This window comes from Perissodus microlepis, chromosome 4, assembly GCF_051167445.1.
Source record: "Perissodus microlepis isolate ML-2025 ecotype Zambia chromosome 4, ASM5116744v1, whole genome shotgun sequence".
In the NCBI taxonomy this organism is placed as follows: Eukaryota; Metazoa; Chordata; class Actinopteri; order Cichliformes; family Cichlidae; genus Perissodus; species Perissodus microlepis.
Window position 1 is genome coordinate 28595588 of NC_140464.1, and position 17708 is coordinate 28613295.

A 17708-nucleotide genomic window follows, 5' to 3' on the forward strand; every position below is an offset into this window, starting at 1 on the left:
TGTTTAATTTGCTTACTGGGAATAGACCAGATTTTTATCTAGTTTTTTCACACTGATTTCAGATATGAAATCCAATTGAAGCTTGCACGTTAGGTTTAGAGGTACATATATATCACTGGCATTTTTGAGACTATATATATACATATATATTTGACACAATATCAATATGGTATATCACCACAATATTGACATTTAAACTAATTCTCACCAAAATTGTTTTACGTTTCTTCTGAAAACAAAACAGTAAACAATACCAAAGATGTGTTAAAGCATGTTTCTGTCAGTTTGAAAGTTAGTATGCTCACAAATGTTTGAGGCACTTGCTTTTTGCATACTGCACATCCATCTCTCTTTGCAAGAACTAACAGAACTCAGCCATCGTGCTCTGATTGAATTTTTCCTGTCGCTTTCCATTACTTTTATATCTTGATGAAATCTTTCTCCATGCTCATCACTGACATCACCCAGATTTGGTGGGAAAAAGTTGAGATGAAAATGTAAAATGCGCATCTTCAGTGACATTCTGGCACTCATTAGCAGATATGCTTTCAGCATGTTATCCACAGGCTCAGCATAAGTCCCTGCTCTGTGATTGCCAAGAAAGTTTGGACAACTTGCACCAGTGCTTCCCATGCTGCTGATTCAGTTAGCTTCAGTTCTCCTTTGAAGTCATTGTTGAGCATCGGTTCACAGATTTCAGGGCCAACAAAAACACCTGGCTTAACATTGGCTTCGCTTTTCTCAGGAACAAACTTGTATCTTAAAGCTGAAATGGATCCTAGTTTTCCAATTCTTGGAACATCATAACTAAAAAAACTGAAAAGATGTGCTAATATGGCTTCTACAAGTGATTTTATCAAACAGTGATTTTATCTGTGCCTAAGCACATTGTTTAACACTTGCACACCGCCTTCAGTGGACACATCAGGGACAACTCGGGTTCAGTTTTGTAAAAGATACTTTAATCGTATGCACCAGGTACTGGTCCACCAACCTTCTGATTGGCAGACAACCTGCTCTATCACCTGACTCGTAGTCACCCCGAGTTTGTGCAGGTGACATTACTCCCATCCAAATACTAACCAGGCCAGACGGTGCTTAGCTTCCAAGATCAAATGAGATCTTATTATCACAATAATTATGTCACATCAGCACCTGAGTGCTCGTCAGTATCTGCATGGGCAAAGTTTTGGTTTGAGCGAAACCTGTTAGACACTTTATTTCCTACATTATGGCTAATTTCTGTGCATCGATTTGTGCATTTTGTGAACTAATTTAATATAGAAATGTCTTTGGCCATTTATATCAGTGTTAATGACTGAGTACCAGTTTAGTGAGCCAGTATATGAATGAGTATTGCAAGAGAAAAACACATATATTTAAGCATGCCTAATTTGAATTTTGTAGTCTGTTTCTTTTGTTATTGTGGTCATTTTCATGATGGATTGTATTTATGTATCTCCTGTTGTATTTGTTAATGTTTCCTGGGCTCCATAGCAATACATCACAAGTGTTCCTTCCTTTGTGCATGCTAAAAAAATGATACAGATATTTGTGCAAAGTTTAATGAGTTTACATCTCAGATACTATCTTGTGAAGTTAGACAGAAGGCAAGAAGGTCAGGAAAGATTTCCCATTGTCCTTCCATTTCATTTAGCCTCTTTCATCATTATAAACGGGCCCATCTGTGCACTACACCAGTGGAGTGGGGCAGGCCCTGTGCAGCTTGTGATGGATCACAACAGTGTGAGTTTTACCACTAAAGACTCATTATTATTATTATTATTATTATTATTATTATTATTATTATTATTATTATTATTATTATTATTATTATTATTATTAATAATAAAAAGGAGATTATTATTATTCTGAATGACAATTTGGGAGTGCCCCAAAATCTACATCTTTTAAATCTAGAAAAATAGGATAACTTGTTTGAATATAAAGCATAGATAAAGCATAAAGTAAAGCATAGTAATTGTGAGGTGCAGTAGGAGAAGCCCCATGGCACTTTTAAAAACACCTATCCATGATTGCAGATGAGCTTCACCTGCAAGAACAAAATTGTAGAGAAAATCCTCAGCAAGTTTTATGTGGGTGGACTGCACCTGTAAAGTCCTGATTTTGGAATTGTTAAAGAAGTAATGGTGAAATCTTCAGGCGTAATCAGCTATAAAAGTTTCTTCAGTTTCCCGAACATGTGATGAGGAGAGCGATCGCAGAAGAGTAAAGAAGGTGCAGGTAAAGACCAGACAAGAGAAATTTCAAGAGCACACGGAGTGGAATGAGAAAACAAAAGAATAGACAGAAAGAAAGTGATTTGGAGAACACGACTAGAAAGGAGGTTGGTAGAGATGAGAAAGGAAAAAACACGGGAACAGACTGGGAGATGAAGGAATAGAGTAGATGGAATTAGACAGAGGTGAGCAGGGGGTCATTCACACAGAGAATTAATCATTTTGACAGCCTATCTGTCTCCCTCTCTCTGCCATTTATACACACACATAAATCACATGCTCTCCTTCAGCCACTTAACCAATCCTTGCTGTAGAGTACTAACACACAATAAACTCAAGACTTTCAGTTCAGTAAACCTTCTGAGGTCTTTATACAGTCAAACAGATGACGAATAAAGAGAAACCCTGAGTCAGAGCTTTTGGACGTTTACATTTTTCAAAATAAATGATGAACATGTCATTTATATGCATTACGTTGGTCTTCTGTGCTGTTCCAGAATGTACTGAACTGTGACTTCTCAACCAACCTCACACAAAATTGTCAACTTTGTCTACTGGTATTAAATGATGTTGCATTGCCCCTGTTTGATAAACAGTATATTAGCAAACATAACCTGGTCTATGAAAAAAGGGACACTGTTTTTAAATGATCTCAAAGCCAGTTTATCTGCTGTAAGCTTAGATTGGATTTACAGAAATATCTGTCTTGCCCTCTTTAGAGTCAGTGCAGGGTCCAAACTGGCGATTCCAGTGGGCTTGTCACTATGTTTAATGTATGTTTTTAGCATTAATTAATATGTTTAATGGGGATTTAATCCAGCTGCTGATTAAAGATGTGACCCTTGTCTCAAAGGAAAACCTTGACTTGACATAAATGATTTTCCTTCTTATTATGTAGTGCTATTATAGGCTGCCATCTATGTATCCAAGTGCTAAACTTTGCAGTTATATGTTTCTGTCGCAGCTCATTCACTGAGAAACACAATCTGGCCAAGGTGATACTGGACGTTGGCGATGGTCCTCTTTTAGATGTAGAGATGTAGTTAGATTGGCCATCGAATATGTTGGACTTTTATCAGCCTGGAGACTGAAGTTAAGCTGCCATTTGACCACCAACTTTTAACTTTGCTTTCACTCAGTGGTTAGTTTAGCTAATTCTTTTGCTTTTGTAGTTTTAGGTGATAAATGGTTTGGTTAATGGTTTTGGTTAAAAAGTGCTTCATCGCTCCATTAATCCTCTACGTTGATATTTATCCAGTGCAAAAATTACTTTACAAATGTCTATATGTGATGAGTTGAGAGTGGAAGACCATTCTCACTATTGTCAGAACACTGTGGTTACAAGACAATAACAGTAACAGACTGAACTATATATAAGAAATAGCTCTAATATAAATATCCAGAATATTACAGAGATGAAACATGACTGTCATTGGCTGACGTGCCACAGCATAGATGTCAAAGGCACCTTGTTGCCTGGCTTCAATCTCCTTTACACCCACTTAGATCTCACTTAATACTGAGGACAAAAATAAATCAAAGAACATTTTTGTATGAAGTCCCAGTCCCAGCGTTTACCTAATAAAGCCTTTCAGTAAAATACTGGCCAAATATATGGCAGTTCAATATAAGCCATGTGCAATATATGGAAGTCAGTTCTGTCTACAAAAGAAAAATGGTGAACTCAACATTTGCAGGAAAGCGCAGGAGTCACCTAAGCTAGCTATGTGCACCTTTCAAGAAAATGATTAGCAGAACCTAAGCAGCTCCAAGGTGTTCATGCTGATATTGTGACTGTTTTCCAACTTTGTTGTGAGAACACAGAACATGTAATTATAGATTGGATCAACAGGCATGATGTCTACTTCAGGGGAGAAAGAAAATGTACGGAAAATTTGAGGGAATTCCAGTAAGCTTGCTTGAACAGCACGTTTGCATTTGATATGGTGGACAAATCAGCCAGTGGATCTATATCCTTCTTCAACACAAATTAGCCTAAAAACTAAAATGTTACACCCTCCACTAAGTTGAACTCAGTACTTGTTATTTATTATCTTCCTTGAGTTTAAACATCTGCTAACATTAAAAAAGTAAATAGGCCAGTTTTCAGTAAGTGGGCTGAAATACCTTTGAGACCAAATGACCCAGAGACCACGAGAGATTCTACTGACTAGTAAACTTTCAACTGAAAGCTCTTGAGGCAGTTTCATATCTGAAAAAAAGTAGTTAAAGCTTTTCAAGGCCACAGATATTCAGCATGCAGGGTTTTCAGAGCACAGAACGGTAGAAATTGTATAAAACGAGCAGTATTTGATCATCCTGATTGCAAAGAGAGGGTTATTTTGCAGTAGTACAGTCTTTCAGTATATGTTAAAGACTAATATCCATTTATTTAGAGATGAGGGTAAACTGGATGATGGTGAGGAACTTGTTTGGATGTGAAAAAGCACTGAAAAAGGTATAATCTTCAAAACTAATAAAGCAGATGTTGGTAGTCTCTCCCAGGCTGAAGGTTACATGGGCCATTGCTCCTCTTCTGACGAAATCAATCAGAGTAATGATTCCCTCACAAACCATTTCTATGAGGGCTACATAAAAGCACCGTTTAGATGTCCTGGGTCCTCTAATGAGCAAATAATTATTTCAACATGTATAGAATAAAGCAAGGCTTTATTAAAAACAAACTATTTCAAGGTTTCCAAGCTGCAGAATTAGTTTTTTGCTTCTGTGTACTCATAAAGAGGCTTAACCACAGAACTCATTCAGTGATCTCCTTCAACTAAAAAATGGTGATGCATTTATCAAAAGAAAAAAACAACAACGGCTTCACCGGTGCTTACAAACATTAAACGTTTAATTCAAAAATTATTTGTGAAAGGTGAACACACAAGGCTATAAATATGTAGCATGGAGATCAGGACAGATAAAATGATACAGACCTCTAAATGATAAAGACATCCGGCTTTCAAAATCTAGAGCTGAATAGTCAAAGCTTTTCCCGGGAGTCAGTTTGACCCCCCCAGGCAACAATTGCAGCAATGGCAAGTATGTCAATTCTTGTTTTTTCTAATAATGAGTTACATCTTTGTGTTTCAGGTTCAGTTTTAGGGGTCTCATTATTTGTAAAATTAATTTAAACTATTTCGTTAGAGGTCATAAAGGCAAATATATATTTTACTACTAGCGAACAATGGGTACAATAAAACAACACAATAACCAACACATCCAAATAGTTTTATTATTATAGCGCAAGAAGAGGTTAAAAATGAATTTTGTATTATGTGTTGTTTGAGTGATGCTAAAATAAGGAAGGTATGAAAAATAGAGTGCTCACTATCAAAAAGAGTGAACTGTCTAAATAAATACACAGTTAACTACAGTAACAGTTAACAGAATATGTACACATTATACAATTAAGTCGTTTTTGTGAAAGTTGAACGGTGACAGTCCATCACTCTGCCCAGCCCTGCCTCTTCTTTCACCAGACCTGCAGCTGCTGCAGTCTCTTTTTCCACCGTAAAATTTGCTCTGCTGCATCTGCAGCCCTTCACATCCTCAGCTCTGCTTCTCAGGCCTGACTTGGCCGGTGTGCTTCACAAGTTACTCTTCAGTTGCTCGGATTAGTTTAGCACAGTCTGGTTCAGCTATGGGAATGAAACCCAGCTCAGTATTCCATCTCTGACCCATTCAGCCCTGTAATAATTATTCATATATCAGTCAGCTAGCTTTGGCTTATCAAATAGCAGACTTTATATCAAAATGTGCATAAATAATATGTGTTGCTGGGCAGCCAGGCCTGCCACAACTGTTGCATGCAGAATTTCCAGCGGTGGTCATAACGACTCCTCTGGCAGTTCAAAGAATAAATTATGAATTGAAAAAAAAATTTCAATAAATAAATGTTTTTTATTTCCATCTCATATAAACAAAAATTCAAGATTTATTAAAAATGAACTTACTTTGAGAAAAGTTATAAAATAAGTGAAGATGCAGTTTATATATAATTGTTGCATAGCATCGAGCCCATTAAAAAAGTCTGATTAATAATTGTTCAAATAAATGAAAGTCTTTTTCTAGAGACATTTAAACAACACTTTTGACTTTTTAGCCAAATCTCAACTTTGTTTCAGTGTTTGTAGTCACTGAGTTTTGAAGTGGAACAATTTCTAAAATTAGAGATTAGATTAGAGATTAGATGAAACTTTATTAGTCCCTCGGGTGGGTTCCTCTGGGAAATTCAGTGTATTTTCAATAAGCATGTGAAAACACAAGTGGAATTTTTTATGGAATTCAGTGAACGAGCAAATCTAAAAACAATCAATGAACTGAAATAACTGAAATAACTACCATGGCTCATTAAATTAAATCTAATTAAATGTATGCACAAACTTCTGAAACAATATAACTTCCTCATCTGTAGATTTAGTTTTTGAGGTCAGTTTTAACCACAATATTGATGTAAACTGAGTTACATAACTGTACTAAATTGATGGTTAACATTTTAATTTTGTAAAGTGGTGTAATACAAAGAAACACCTAAATCCAGTACTTCCATACTGGATTTTAAAAAAGGTATATTCATCGTTTGTTGAATGCTACGCTAGATTTGGAAGATAAAAAACACTTTGATGTTTTTACATCCACCACAGAAATTTTCATATGTAGACTGAAGAGTGCTTAATCTAAAAGCTGAACTTCTGATCTCAGATTTGAAACTGGCAAAGTTTAGAACTTTTATAACTGGATTTTCTTTTTAATCCAATATACCTTGCATAGCTGCACATTCTGCCTCCAGTTTCTAGACTCAAAATAGATGACTTGCCAAAAAAAATCTGCTTTCATTTCTAGTACTGTGACTCACTGACTGTTAGGCTCACTGTAAACAATCACGCTATATCAATCTTTAAATGAGGAAGTGAAATTAACTTTGAAAATGTTTTTGTTGGAATTAGAGTACATCAAAGTTAACGGCTAATCACATTTCAGAGTTCACATTACAATAGACGAGATCAGGCTGCTGCAGATGAAGCAGTAAACATCTTTTCGAAGAAGTGTGGATTAGCCTGGTAAGAGATGCTCAGCCCTGCAGTGTTGTGGCTCTTTATCATATGCGCGTAGCAGAGATCCCTAAGGGAGAAAGTGGTTGGAAAATCACAGGCCTCTAGCAGCATAATGCTGTGAAAGAGCAAGGAAAGCAGAGCTTTCTACTTAGCGTTCTACAGCGTGATAATTAAGCCCATCGTGTCAACAGAGGGATAGCCAGAGAGCTTGTCTCTAATAGATACTGGCAGAGCAGAGGACTTAAATTAAAACCTCAGCCCTCACTGTGTGCTTATTGGGTTACATGCATTATGTAGTGGCCTATTAGAGTCCAGGCCCAGGTGGGACCGATCACATTTTCCTCTTTTAAATATTAGCATTTCATTTCCCTTAGTGTTGCTCCGAGGAACTGAAGCTCTTCCTAACCCATTTCTTTATCTGCCCAAAAGTGTTTCACTGTCTCTCAAACTCTCCCTCCAACCCATTTTTCTCTGTCAATCATTGGTTTGGCTAATCAGTGCCCAACTCTGTCCATTTCCTTTTCCATCACAGTTTTCCTTTCTTTGTGTTAGTCCTGGTAATTCTAGCGTCCTTTGTCGTTCTCTCGTTGGTTCTGTAATTGTTTGACTGAATGATTCCTGATTTTTCATCATCTCGTAATTATTTTTGAGGGGTTATGATGTATGTGGCTAATGGTATGCAACTTGCTCCCTCTTATACAATTTTTTTTCACTAAAATGATAATCTGTGAATTTCTTATTTGTATTAAAGGCAATTTCAGGCCTTTTTAGATGCAAAATGGTATTAATGAAAAGTTTCAGTCTGGTTTTAAACCTCGCCACAGCACAGAGACAGCCTTACTTAGAGTTTTTAATGATCTTCTTTTAACTGTTGACTCTGGCTATTCCGTGGTTTTAGTTTTACTTGACTTGACTGCTGCTTTTGACACGGTTAACCACAACATTCTTTTATCAAGATTGGAACATGTTGTTGGTCTCAAAGGTACGGTTTTAACTTGGTTAAAATCCTACCTCTCAGAGAGGTCGTTCTCTGTTGCTATGGGGCAACACTCCTCGGCTTCTGCCCCTATTCATTGTGGTGTGCCTCAAGGGTCCGTGCTCGGTCCTGCTCTTTTCTCTTTGTACATGTTGCCGTTGGGATTAATTTTTAGAAAATACAACATCTCCTTTCACTGTTATGCTGATGATATCCAGATTTATTCACCTCTGAAATCCGATGTGTCTGCTTCTTTGCAACCTCTGTTCAACTGTTTGCATGAAGTTAAAATTTGATTATCACATAATTTTCTTACATTGAACAAGAATAAGACCGAAATCATAGTCTTTGGTAGTCGCACTCCGCTAGACCAGTTAGCTGATGCCCTAGGCCCTCTCGCTAGCCATCTCTCGCTCACTGTAAGGAACCTTGGAGTGTTCCTTGATGGCTCTTTTAAACTTGAGAAACAGGTTTCCACTGTGGTAAAAAACAGCTTTTGCCAGTTGTGTCACATATCTAAAGCAAAGCCATTCCTTCCTTTAAAGGACCTTGAAAAGCTTAGCCACACATTTATCACGTCCAGATTGGACTACTGTAACTCCCTCTACTCAGGCCTCCAACAGTCTTCTCTTTACCGGCTTCAGTTCATTCAAAATGCAGCTGCGCGTCTTTTAACAGGTACAAGAATCTATGAACACATAACCCCAATTTTAGCCAAACTACATTGGCTCCCTGTTAAATATCGCATAGATTTTAAAATTCTTTTGTTCACTTTTAAAATTCTGAATAATTTAGCGCCCAGCTATCTCTCTGAACTACTCCACTTATACAATCCCAACAGAGCACTTAGATCATCCAATCACATGCTCCTAGCACAACCTAGGTCTCGAATGAAGTCGAGAGGAGACCGGGCCTTTGCAACCGTGGCACCCAGACTCTGGAATAACCTCCCTGTTCATGTTCATAGACGCCTTAACGCCCACTCACATCCTGGGCCATCTGACCTCAGGAATTCGCATGATAAGGTGGGGCCAGGTTTCACAATGAGCTCACCCGAAACCCTGGCTGATTGGGACCCACACCCAGTTTCACACCTTGGCTCAGGCAATTAGAGGATCATCAGGGGGTCCTTTTGTCCCTCTTTGGGGGGATACTCCCACTAGGTTTAAATCTGGGACTCCCCACCATTTGACCTTAGAACTGAAGAAGCTTCTTGGATGAGAGGTGAAACGTCTTCAAGCAATTTAAAGAAGTCCAGACGCTTTTCTTTGCAAGCTCTGTTCATTTTCAGAAGTAAGAAAACATTCACTGACATTTGTAACAATGCTACTTTAATCAGAGCAAATCTAAAACGACTTCCTTTAAGTAGATAATTGAAAAATGCTGAAATCTCGAAAAACACATTTCTAATATGTGCTGAGTTATGATGTTAATTATTTTCAGATCAGGCTCCAACTTTATATATCTGTTTAATTCAACCAAAGTTCTGATGTTTCACATGAATACCACTTCACTCAGAACATTTACCGATAATGAACCAAAAACTTTTAATTTTTTTCCTTTTCATCTCATTGTTAGTGGGGATTGAGCGTGCTCCAAGGTCCTCATTAAATTTCCTGTCCAGTGCCTTAACCATTCGACCATCGCATCTCTCTTTTTTCTGTTTCAGCTTACCAAACCATCCCCATTCTCTTCTCTTCGTTCCATTAGTTTTATTTCCAAAAATGCTCCCCCTTTCCGCTCATATTTCCATTTCCTACAAGTTCTCCTTTAATATCTCTGTGTCACTTCATGTTATTTTTATCTTTAACCCCAACGCTTCTCCCTGTATATACATTTGATGCAATAGTATGCTTGATGGAAACCACAAAAAGGCTTTGTAGATTTTCCTCATGCTGTTTTGATTTTCTAAGACCACACATCAAACAGCGGTAACCTGTTTGTGCAGAATTACTTGAAGTATGTTTGATTGGTTTTCATCAATCCAGTATAAGGAACTCCTACATGCATTTGGCAAGTCCCAGTTGCTGTGCAACAACACTATCGTCTAATGCAGATTTGTTAAAAGATGTGGAAGTGACTTGAGATCTTAGCTTGTCTGTCTGTACACACAGCCTCTCTGCTGTAACATCAGAGCACTCTGTGTCTTAAGGATTTTTCACCAACATACAAAGACAGAAAAAGTTGGTGAAGTCTGAAATTATGAAGTTTCTGCATTTTTTGTTGATAACTTGGTCTTATCTTGATACTTTGAACCATCCATGTTCTACCACTTGTATAGGTCACAGCAGTGTAGTCGAAGCAGAGATGGTTAGATCGCACTCCTCTATCCTTTCTTGGGGATATGAAGGTGTTCCCAAGCCAGCCAAACAGATGTAATGTCTCTAGTGTGTTCTTGATCTGTCTGGGGGTCAGGCATGCCCTTTTTAGTTTGGATTCACCCACGAGGATTTACAGTGAGATATCGGAACCACTTTAATAGGCTCCTTTCATGGAAGACCATTTGCTCTACTCTGAGCTTTTCCCGAATCACTAAGCTCTTCACACTATCTATAAGGCTAAGCCCAGACACCTTTTGGAGAAAGCTCATTTCTGCCCCTTGTATCTTTGATCTTTGGGTTGCTACTCACCTTTACGCTCAGTTCTCTCTTTGCCTCAGTAGAGAGGTACAGTTTCCACCTCACTGCAGATGCTGCAGACTACTTGAAGGAGCATTTCCCACTTACTACAAGGTGTTTAGACAGATTAGACAAAGGGTAAAGTTATTTAGCAAGAATATAGCACTGTGGTTAGGGGGAGGAAAAGGTACTGTACACCAACACTGAATCTCAAATTGGTTTGTAAATTTGCAGCACACTATGCATGCTAAGCATAGCATACCAGTATTAATTAACATTTCAAACATGCTAAAAAATCACCTGCCAGTAATTTTATTGTTACAGATCCACTATCCACTTTACTGCTGCTCTCTTTCCTTTCAGTAACTAGTTCGCTGCAGCCATAGCTATGCACTTTGTGACTGACAGTGACACTGTCACACTCCTGGAATAAACAAGGAATTGAAAGCTTTATGAAGACATTTTACAAAATAATGTCTGGGCAGCAGTCCAAAACCTGGAGCTTTGGAAAGGTTAATGCCACAGGACCAGAATCACACATGTAAACCAACAGCAGAATGGTTGGAAAATCATTTTCAGCCTAGCTGTAGCATGACCTGATGAGGGTGGTTCAATTAAGACAACATGCTGGTGAACTGTGAAAATGTTTGGGCCAGTAGCCAACAGTCTGCTGATGTAACTCACACACCTTCTTATAAACAGGCCATTCTTCGACGTAGCTCGCTGAATTCAAATTGGAGATTTAAGATTAGACTATGGAAATTTTCCAGCACAATACTGGTACATGTGTAAATGAAAATGCATTTATCTTTATGCTTCCTGAACCTGTCGAGTGACGTAGAAGAGTGAAAATCATCCATTTTTAGATTCTAAATCCCTTCCGTGCTTTTCTTCAAGGATTAATGCCGTGAATAGATTCCAGGCTGGTGAGTAATTGTTTAATTTTATACTACCCCAGCAGTGGTGTGTCACAATTAAACTAAAGCTGAGTGCTTTCTCCTCATTTATTATATACAAACAGCGGTAATGAATATGTGATTGCTGCAGTGTCATATAATATGTATGATAAATATGGTTGGGAGTCGGGTAAAGAGCATTAATACTTTACGTGTTGCCAGGGGTGTTGTGAGGAGCTGACAACATACAGCTCTGGGGCTGTTTTAGCAACACGAAAAGCTGTTTTAATCCACACAAACATATTCGCTGTATTCTTCATACACAGAGGAAGGGATAAGGTCACCTAGCACGCACAAAATATAAAGGTTTGGTGACTGAGGCACAGTTAACCAGACAGAAAAAATATGCATCTGTGGACATTGGACACTTTTTTGTAAAAGAATGATTTGAGGCTGAAGTGGCAGAAGGCAAGAAGAAAGTTTGGTTTGGAAGATTTTCTTCTCTGGTTTCAACAAAACTACAGAAATATTAACAAACATGTACAGAAATGTACCACAAGCACAAAGAAAATTACACACCAGTTTCATATTGTTAGTTGCATATTAATATTCATTTATTGTTGTTATTGTCATTGACTGTGTATTAGGGGTGGGGGAAAAATCGATACTGTGTAGTATTGTGATATTTTGCTTGCTAATAATGTATCGATACAGGGACAGCAGAAATCGATATTTTGTTACAAAAAAGGTTTTTGTGCTCTGACTTCAGAGCATGTTGATCCTTTTTCTGAGCAAGAATCCTGACATTCCTTCACTGTCCAAATGTGTTTAACTTTTTTTTGGAAGCAATAAACATGACAGTTTACTTATTTTAATTTAAGACATGTTTTATTTTAATTAAGTTTAAAACTTTTTTATTTAATGTAAAATTATATTTTGTTTTAATTTACTTTCAAATTCTTCAGTTGCTGAAGGGGCTGCATAGTTTTCATAAATTGCATAGTTCAGAATAGCTATAATTGTACCAGATGGTTGCACTAAGTTAAGTTGGACTAGACTGTAATACAAACCATTCAGTTTGTCAACAATAAAACTGACTGAAATGAGAGAAAGACTGAGTACAAGACTTTGATATTAGATAAAATTAATATTGATAAAGTTTACCTTTATGTACAGAATCTGAATATCGCAAAATATTTTTAAAAATTGCAATAATATCGTATCGTGCGTTAAGTATTGTGATAATATCGTATCGTGGGATGTATGGTGATTCCCACCTCTACTGTGTATCCCATTTGATTTAACAGTTTTTTAATTTTATTTAAATGTTATAATTCATTATTTAAATGACTTACTTTGTAGGCTTTTAGTGATTTTAGTTTGCCTTGTTTTCTATTAATTGCTCCACCTACTCTTGTAGTGATTTCTTGTGCTGCATTACAGGAGCCTTTGTGCCATAACTGTAGCAGGAGTTGCTACTTGCTAATCTGCCTTTGTAGATTAAGTCAATTTCTTTTAAATATACAAGACAGGATTTACTTTTTAATCATAATAGCCAATGGCGTCTTTAGGGTATCTGACTACTTCATCACTTCATCACATTCTCACAGCAGTAGTTGTTGTAGTTTCGTTACGTTTTTGGGTTTTGAGAAGTGGCTTAGTTTGTGTCTCCAGGTTAATTATAGATGACTTTTGACTAGGTGATTAGGTTATTTATTCTTTTTGTCCCCTTTCTGTGTTTTGTCCTTTAGCGTCTCCTTTGTGAAGTCAGTCATGTCTCCATATTTGTTTAAACAGTCTTAGTCTCCGTCTTGGTTTTAGTTATGTTTCCTGTATGTTTTACTAACAGATAAGTCTGTTGTCTCATGTGGTTTTTGTTCAGTTTAACTTGTCTCGTTAATTCTGATTTGCTCCCGCGGTGTTTCCCACTTGTTTTCCATCTTCCCACATTACCTGCTATGTATTTATTTTGTGTCCCCTTGTCCTCTTTCAAGTCGTTTTTCATGCTCTTTCCTTCTGTGCCCCTTGTGTTTTGTGTTTCTTCTGTAGTCTCTAAGCTTTTATATTTTAGATATATATATTATAGTAAAGTAACCTTTTGAGTGACCATCTGTCACTTGGATCAACTCCCTGCCTGCCAAACTGTGATAAAAGGCCTGATATAGTAATGAGCAGCAGACCCCTGCTGGTGGTTATGATCAGTTGTGTTGTTGACATTTCAAGACTTATTATTACTTTGTGAAAAAAACCAAACCTCAATCGCTGTCCTGATATCTGCTAACAGCAAATAAGTTGCAAGTAGAAGGGGGCGGCTGTTTTCCAGGGTTAGCTTGACCCTTAAATGACAGGTGGTGGGGGATTACGCACTGGGGTCAATGGGATTATCCATGTTAAAAATACATAAGTGGCTTATTAACAGTTTCACTGAAAGAGTTAAGAGGTAGCATATGTTATACTCTATAAATCATGAAAGTAATAATAAAAGCAACACCCACATTAAAACTCCATAATGTTTTACAGTTTATTGCCAGTGCTGTCATTATAATTTTAAGTAGTGCTGATTTTTGTGTTGTAAAAAAGTAGCAAATCATGTTGCAGGTTGTTGCATTGTCTTGCTTTTACAACATTTGACACTTTTCTAACATTACGACCGAAAAATTACGAGTGGATATAAACACAATAGAATTAAATCAACCCCAAAATATGGTTCATACCTGAACAATAAATATTACCACAAATAGTGAGTGCTGGCAATCTGTTTGCTTTCATAACAGATTAGTTTGAGACTGGGCCAATGCCAAGCCCATCACTGATGGAGCAGGAGGAGGATGCAGGTAACCCTGGTACTTATTACTGCCATAATGTATTTTTACAGCAGTCTTAATGTATTTTAGAAATGACTGTGTTTGATACAGTCGTGGATTTACGCATTCATTAATACATGGTTCCATAATAATTACGTGTGTAATGCATTTTGTAATGTCATCCCTTTGCTGATTTTCTCAGCTTCTGTCAAGTTACACACAAAAACATGTGTCAAACAGATTAAACCAGAGATTTCAGGAAAGAGCCTGACAGACTTTTATGATATTCATTAACAAGCCATAAAAACTAGCACCTCTACTGTACTGTGTCTGTACAAAAAAATCCTACCTACCACCTTATTACAATTCAGAGCACTGACTGGATCCTAGTAGCTCAAATGCAATTCAAGATTTGTTAATAACAAACCATTTATATCCATTAAGACTCCTTATGTTGATCTACTTATTATTTTTCAGTCAGTTTCTACTCTGTTGTGTGCTCCCATCTAACAAAAATGTACTGGTGAAATGACAGCTATCATCTTATTATCTAATTATCCCCCTCTGACTGTTTCACTGTAGATGGGAGGCACCATGTACAACACTGGGAAGCATGTGTCCCTGCGGCCAGACAAAGCCCACCTGGTGAACATCTCTGGGGGCCCACTGGGATACAGCTACCGTCTGGAAGAGGTCCGCGTCCACTTTGGCAGTGAAGACTCTCAAGGTTCCGAGCACCTTCTTAATGGACAGGGCTTTCCTGGAGAGGTAAGAGACAAGACATGCAACCATGGTAAAGAAAAGAGAAAAATTACACTGCTTTAAGGTTTTAAAATTAGGTCAATACAACCTGAATTTTAGGCCAATACAGCCTGATTTTACACTGTGTTATTGTTTATTTAAACAAGATAAAGAAAAATATGGAAGTATTGAAGGACAAACAAGGCACACCACAGGATCTGACAGTTTGTAGAACCACTTTAGAGAACAATAAGTCGGAGTAATCATTGCGGAGGAATTTTGGCCCATTCCTTCTCACAACACTTCAGTTCTTCAAGGTTTGTGGTCATTTGTTTATACATAGCTCTCCTAAGATCCCACCACAATATTGCAGTATTGACTTTGCCTAGGGCATTGTAACACTATGATTCTTGTCTTTTTCAGTCATTTTCTTGTAGATTTGCTTATGTGCTTGGAATCATTATATGATGTAATTTTGGAAAAAGTTTACCGGTCGGACATAAGACCTCACATTAACTCTGGAGGTGTTCATGGTTTGATTGAACTTGCTGGAATGTCCACTTCTGGGAAGACTGGCAACTCTCTTGATTGTTCCATGTGAATAATCTTTTTCCCTGTATTTGTTTGGAAATGTTCCGCTAACGATTCCCAGACTGATGGGCAACACCTTTTTAGGATCATTGCTGATGTCTCATTGTTAGCATAAGTGATGGTTGTTACAAAGTAACTCATTGCTGTTACTACAGTTTCCTTTAACTCTTGGACAGTAATGTGTTACATTACTGTCCAAGAGTAAGTAAATGGCCTGTGAATGGTAAATGGCCTGTATTTGTATAGCGCTTTACTAGTCCCTAAGGACCCCAAAGCGCTTTACACATCCAGTCATCCACCCATTCACACACACATTCACACACTGGTGATGGCAAGCTACATTGTAGCCACAGCCACCCTGGGGCGCTGACAGAGGCGAGGCTGCCGGACACTGGCGCCACCAGGCCCTCTGACCACCACCAGTAGGCAATGGGTGAAGTGTCTTGCCCAAGGACACAACGACTGAGACTGTCAGAGCCGGGCGAACTGCCAACTCTTGAGCCACGATCGCCCCTAGTAATCATATTACACTTACTAATTTGAAAAAAATACATTACTTACTTTTGTTGCCCAAGTTCAAAATCCACTTCATATCCACACTTGTGCAACAATATCTTGAACAGATTCCTGGGAGCCCAAAATGGCTGAGATTGATGGAGGGAGATATGCACATTACTCTTTATAATTTATTGCTTGAAAGGACAAGATGTAAACTGTGCCCTGGTCAGAAGCAACTCTCCACTGCTGCAAACACGACTTCCGATCTCTCCAAGCACTTACACTAACACTAAGCTGGTATCAAAGAGTCCCACAGCAGGAGGGAGAGTGACACTCAGACTGTGTGTGGTGACCCCAAGCAAGCAACCAAAGCTTGTTTTCAGCAGGTAACCAAAGCAGAAATGAACAGGCCGGTGGCATCATACATAGTGGAGGAAATATTTTATGATGGGATGGCCATCTTTCAGAAAGCTATTTAGCAAATGACCAAAAACAGGAAAAAGACCAGTCTCAGACAGGAAAAGTTTCTCCAGATGTATTGACTAGCAATGGAAACTGAGTTAAAGAAAACATTTCAGAGCTCTGCATGTTTGTCTACGATTGTTGACATTTGGACTTGCCACAATAAAAGCTTCCTGTGACTGGATTAACACAAATAACTTTCACTATGACAAAGCTGCAACTGTCTGCAAGCAACTGAAAGAACGACACACATACGATGTTATAGCTAGTGAAATTGAACTGATTCATTCAGTTTACGGATTGTCACGCAAAGACACGGCAACTGTCACTGACAATAGAACAAATTTTTTGAAGGCTTTCAAGATGTATGAGCCCACAGCGTCAGGTTCTGATGAAGAGGATGAAGAACAAGCTGTGACATTCACAGATGTTGGAAACGTGCGCTCCACTGACACTGACCAAGGACATTTTTCTCTCCCCCTTTACCTGAGATACACACTAAACTTAATTTCAAGTAATGATGTTGACAAATGGCTTACAGCAAACACATATCAGAGTCCATATCAGTGTACAGAAGTGCAACAGGAAAATACTCTGGCCTTTGGACTGGATAAAAACTCACTGTGCCGACAACAACGAGATGGAAATCAGATGTCATGATGCCCCATCCTACGTTACAGACATTCCCTCGCAAGCTTTGAACAATCTCTGTACCCGACTAGCCGTTGACTCCATCACTGTGTATTGGTTCCTTTACTAACATTGCTGATAAAACCACTCACTGTGGCTTTGGACATTTTCCGAGGTGAGGATAGCTTATGG

The 17708-nt window shown here is 38.1% G+C and overlaps 1 protein-coding gene across 1 annotated transcript in view; it reads left to right on the forward strand.

Moving 5' to 3' along the window:
• LOC146389195 (carbonic anhydrase-related protein 10-like) overlaps nt 1-17708 on the forward strand; it is a 144733-nt gene that overhangs the window by 96713 nt on the left and 30312 nt on the right. Inside the window, exon 4 of the mRNA XM_084926916.1 lies at nt 15177-15362. Within this exon, the coding sequence (XP_084783042.1) occupies nt 15177-15362 (186 nt within the window). The remainder of the gene's footprint in view (nt 1-15176; nt 15363-17708) is intronic.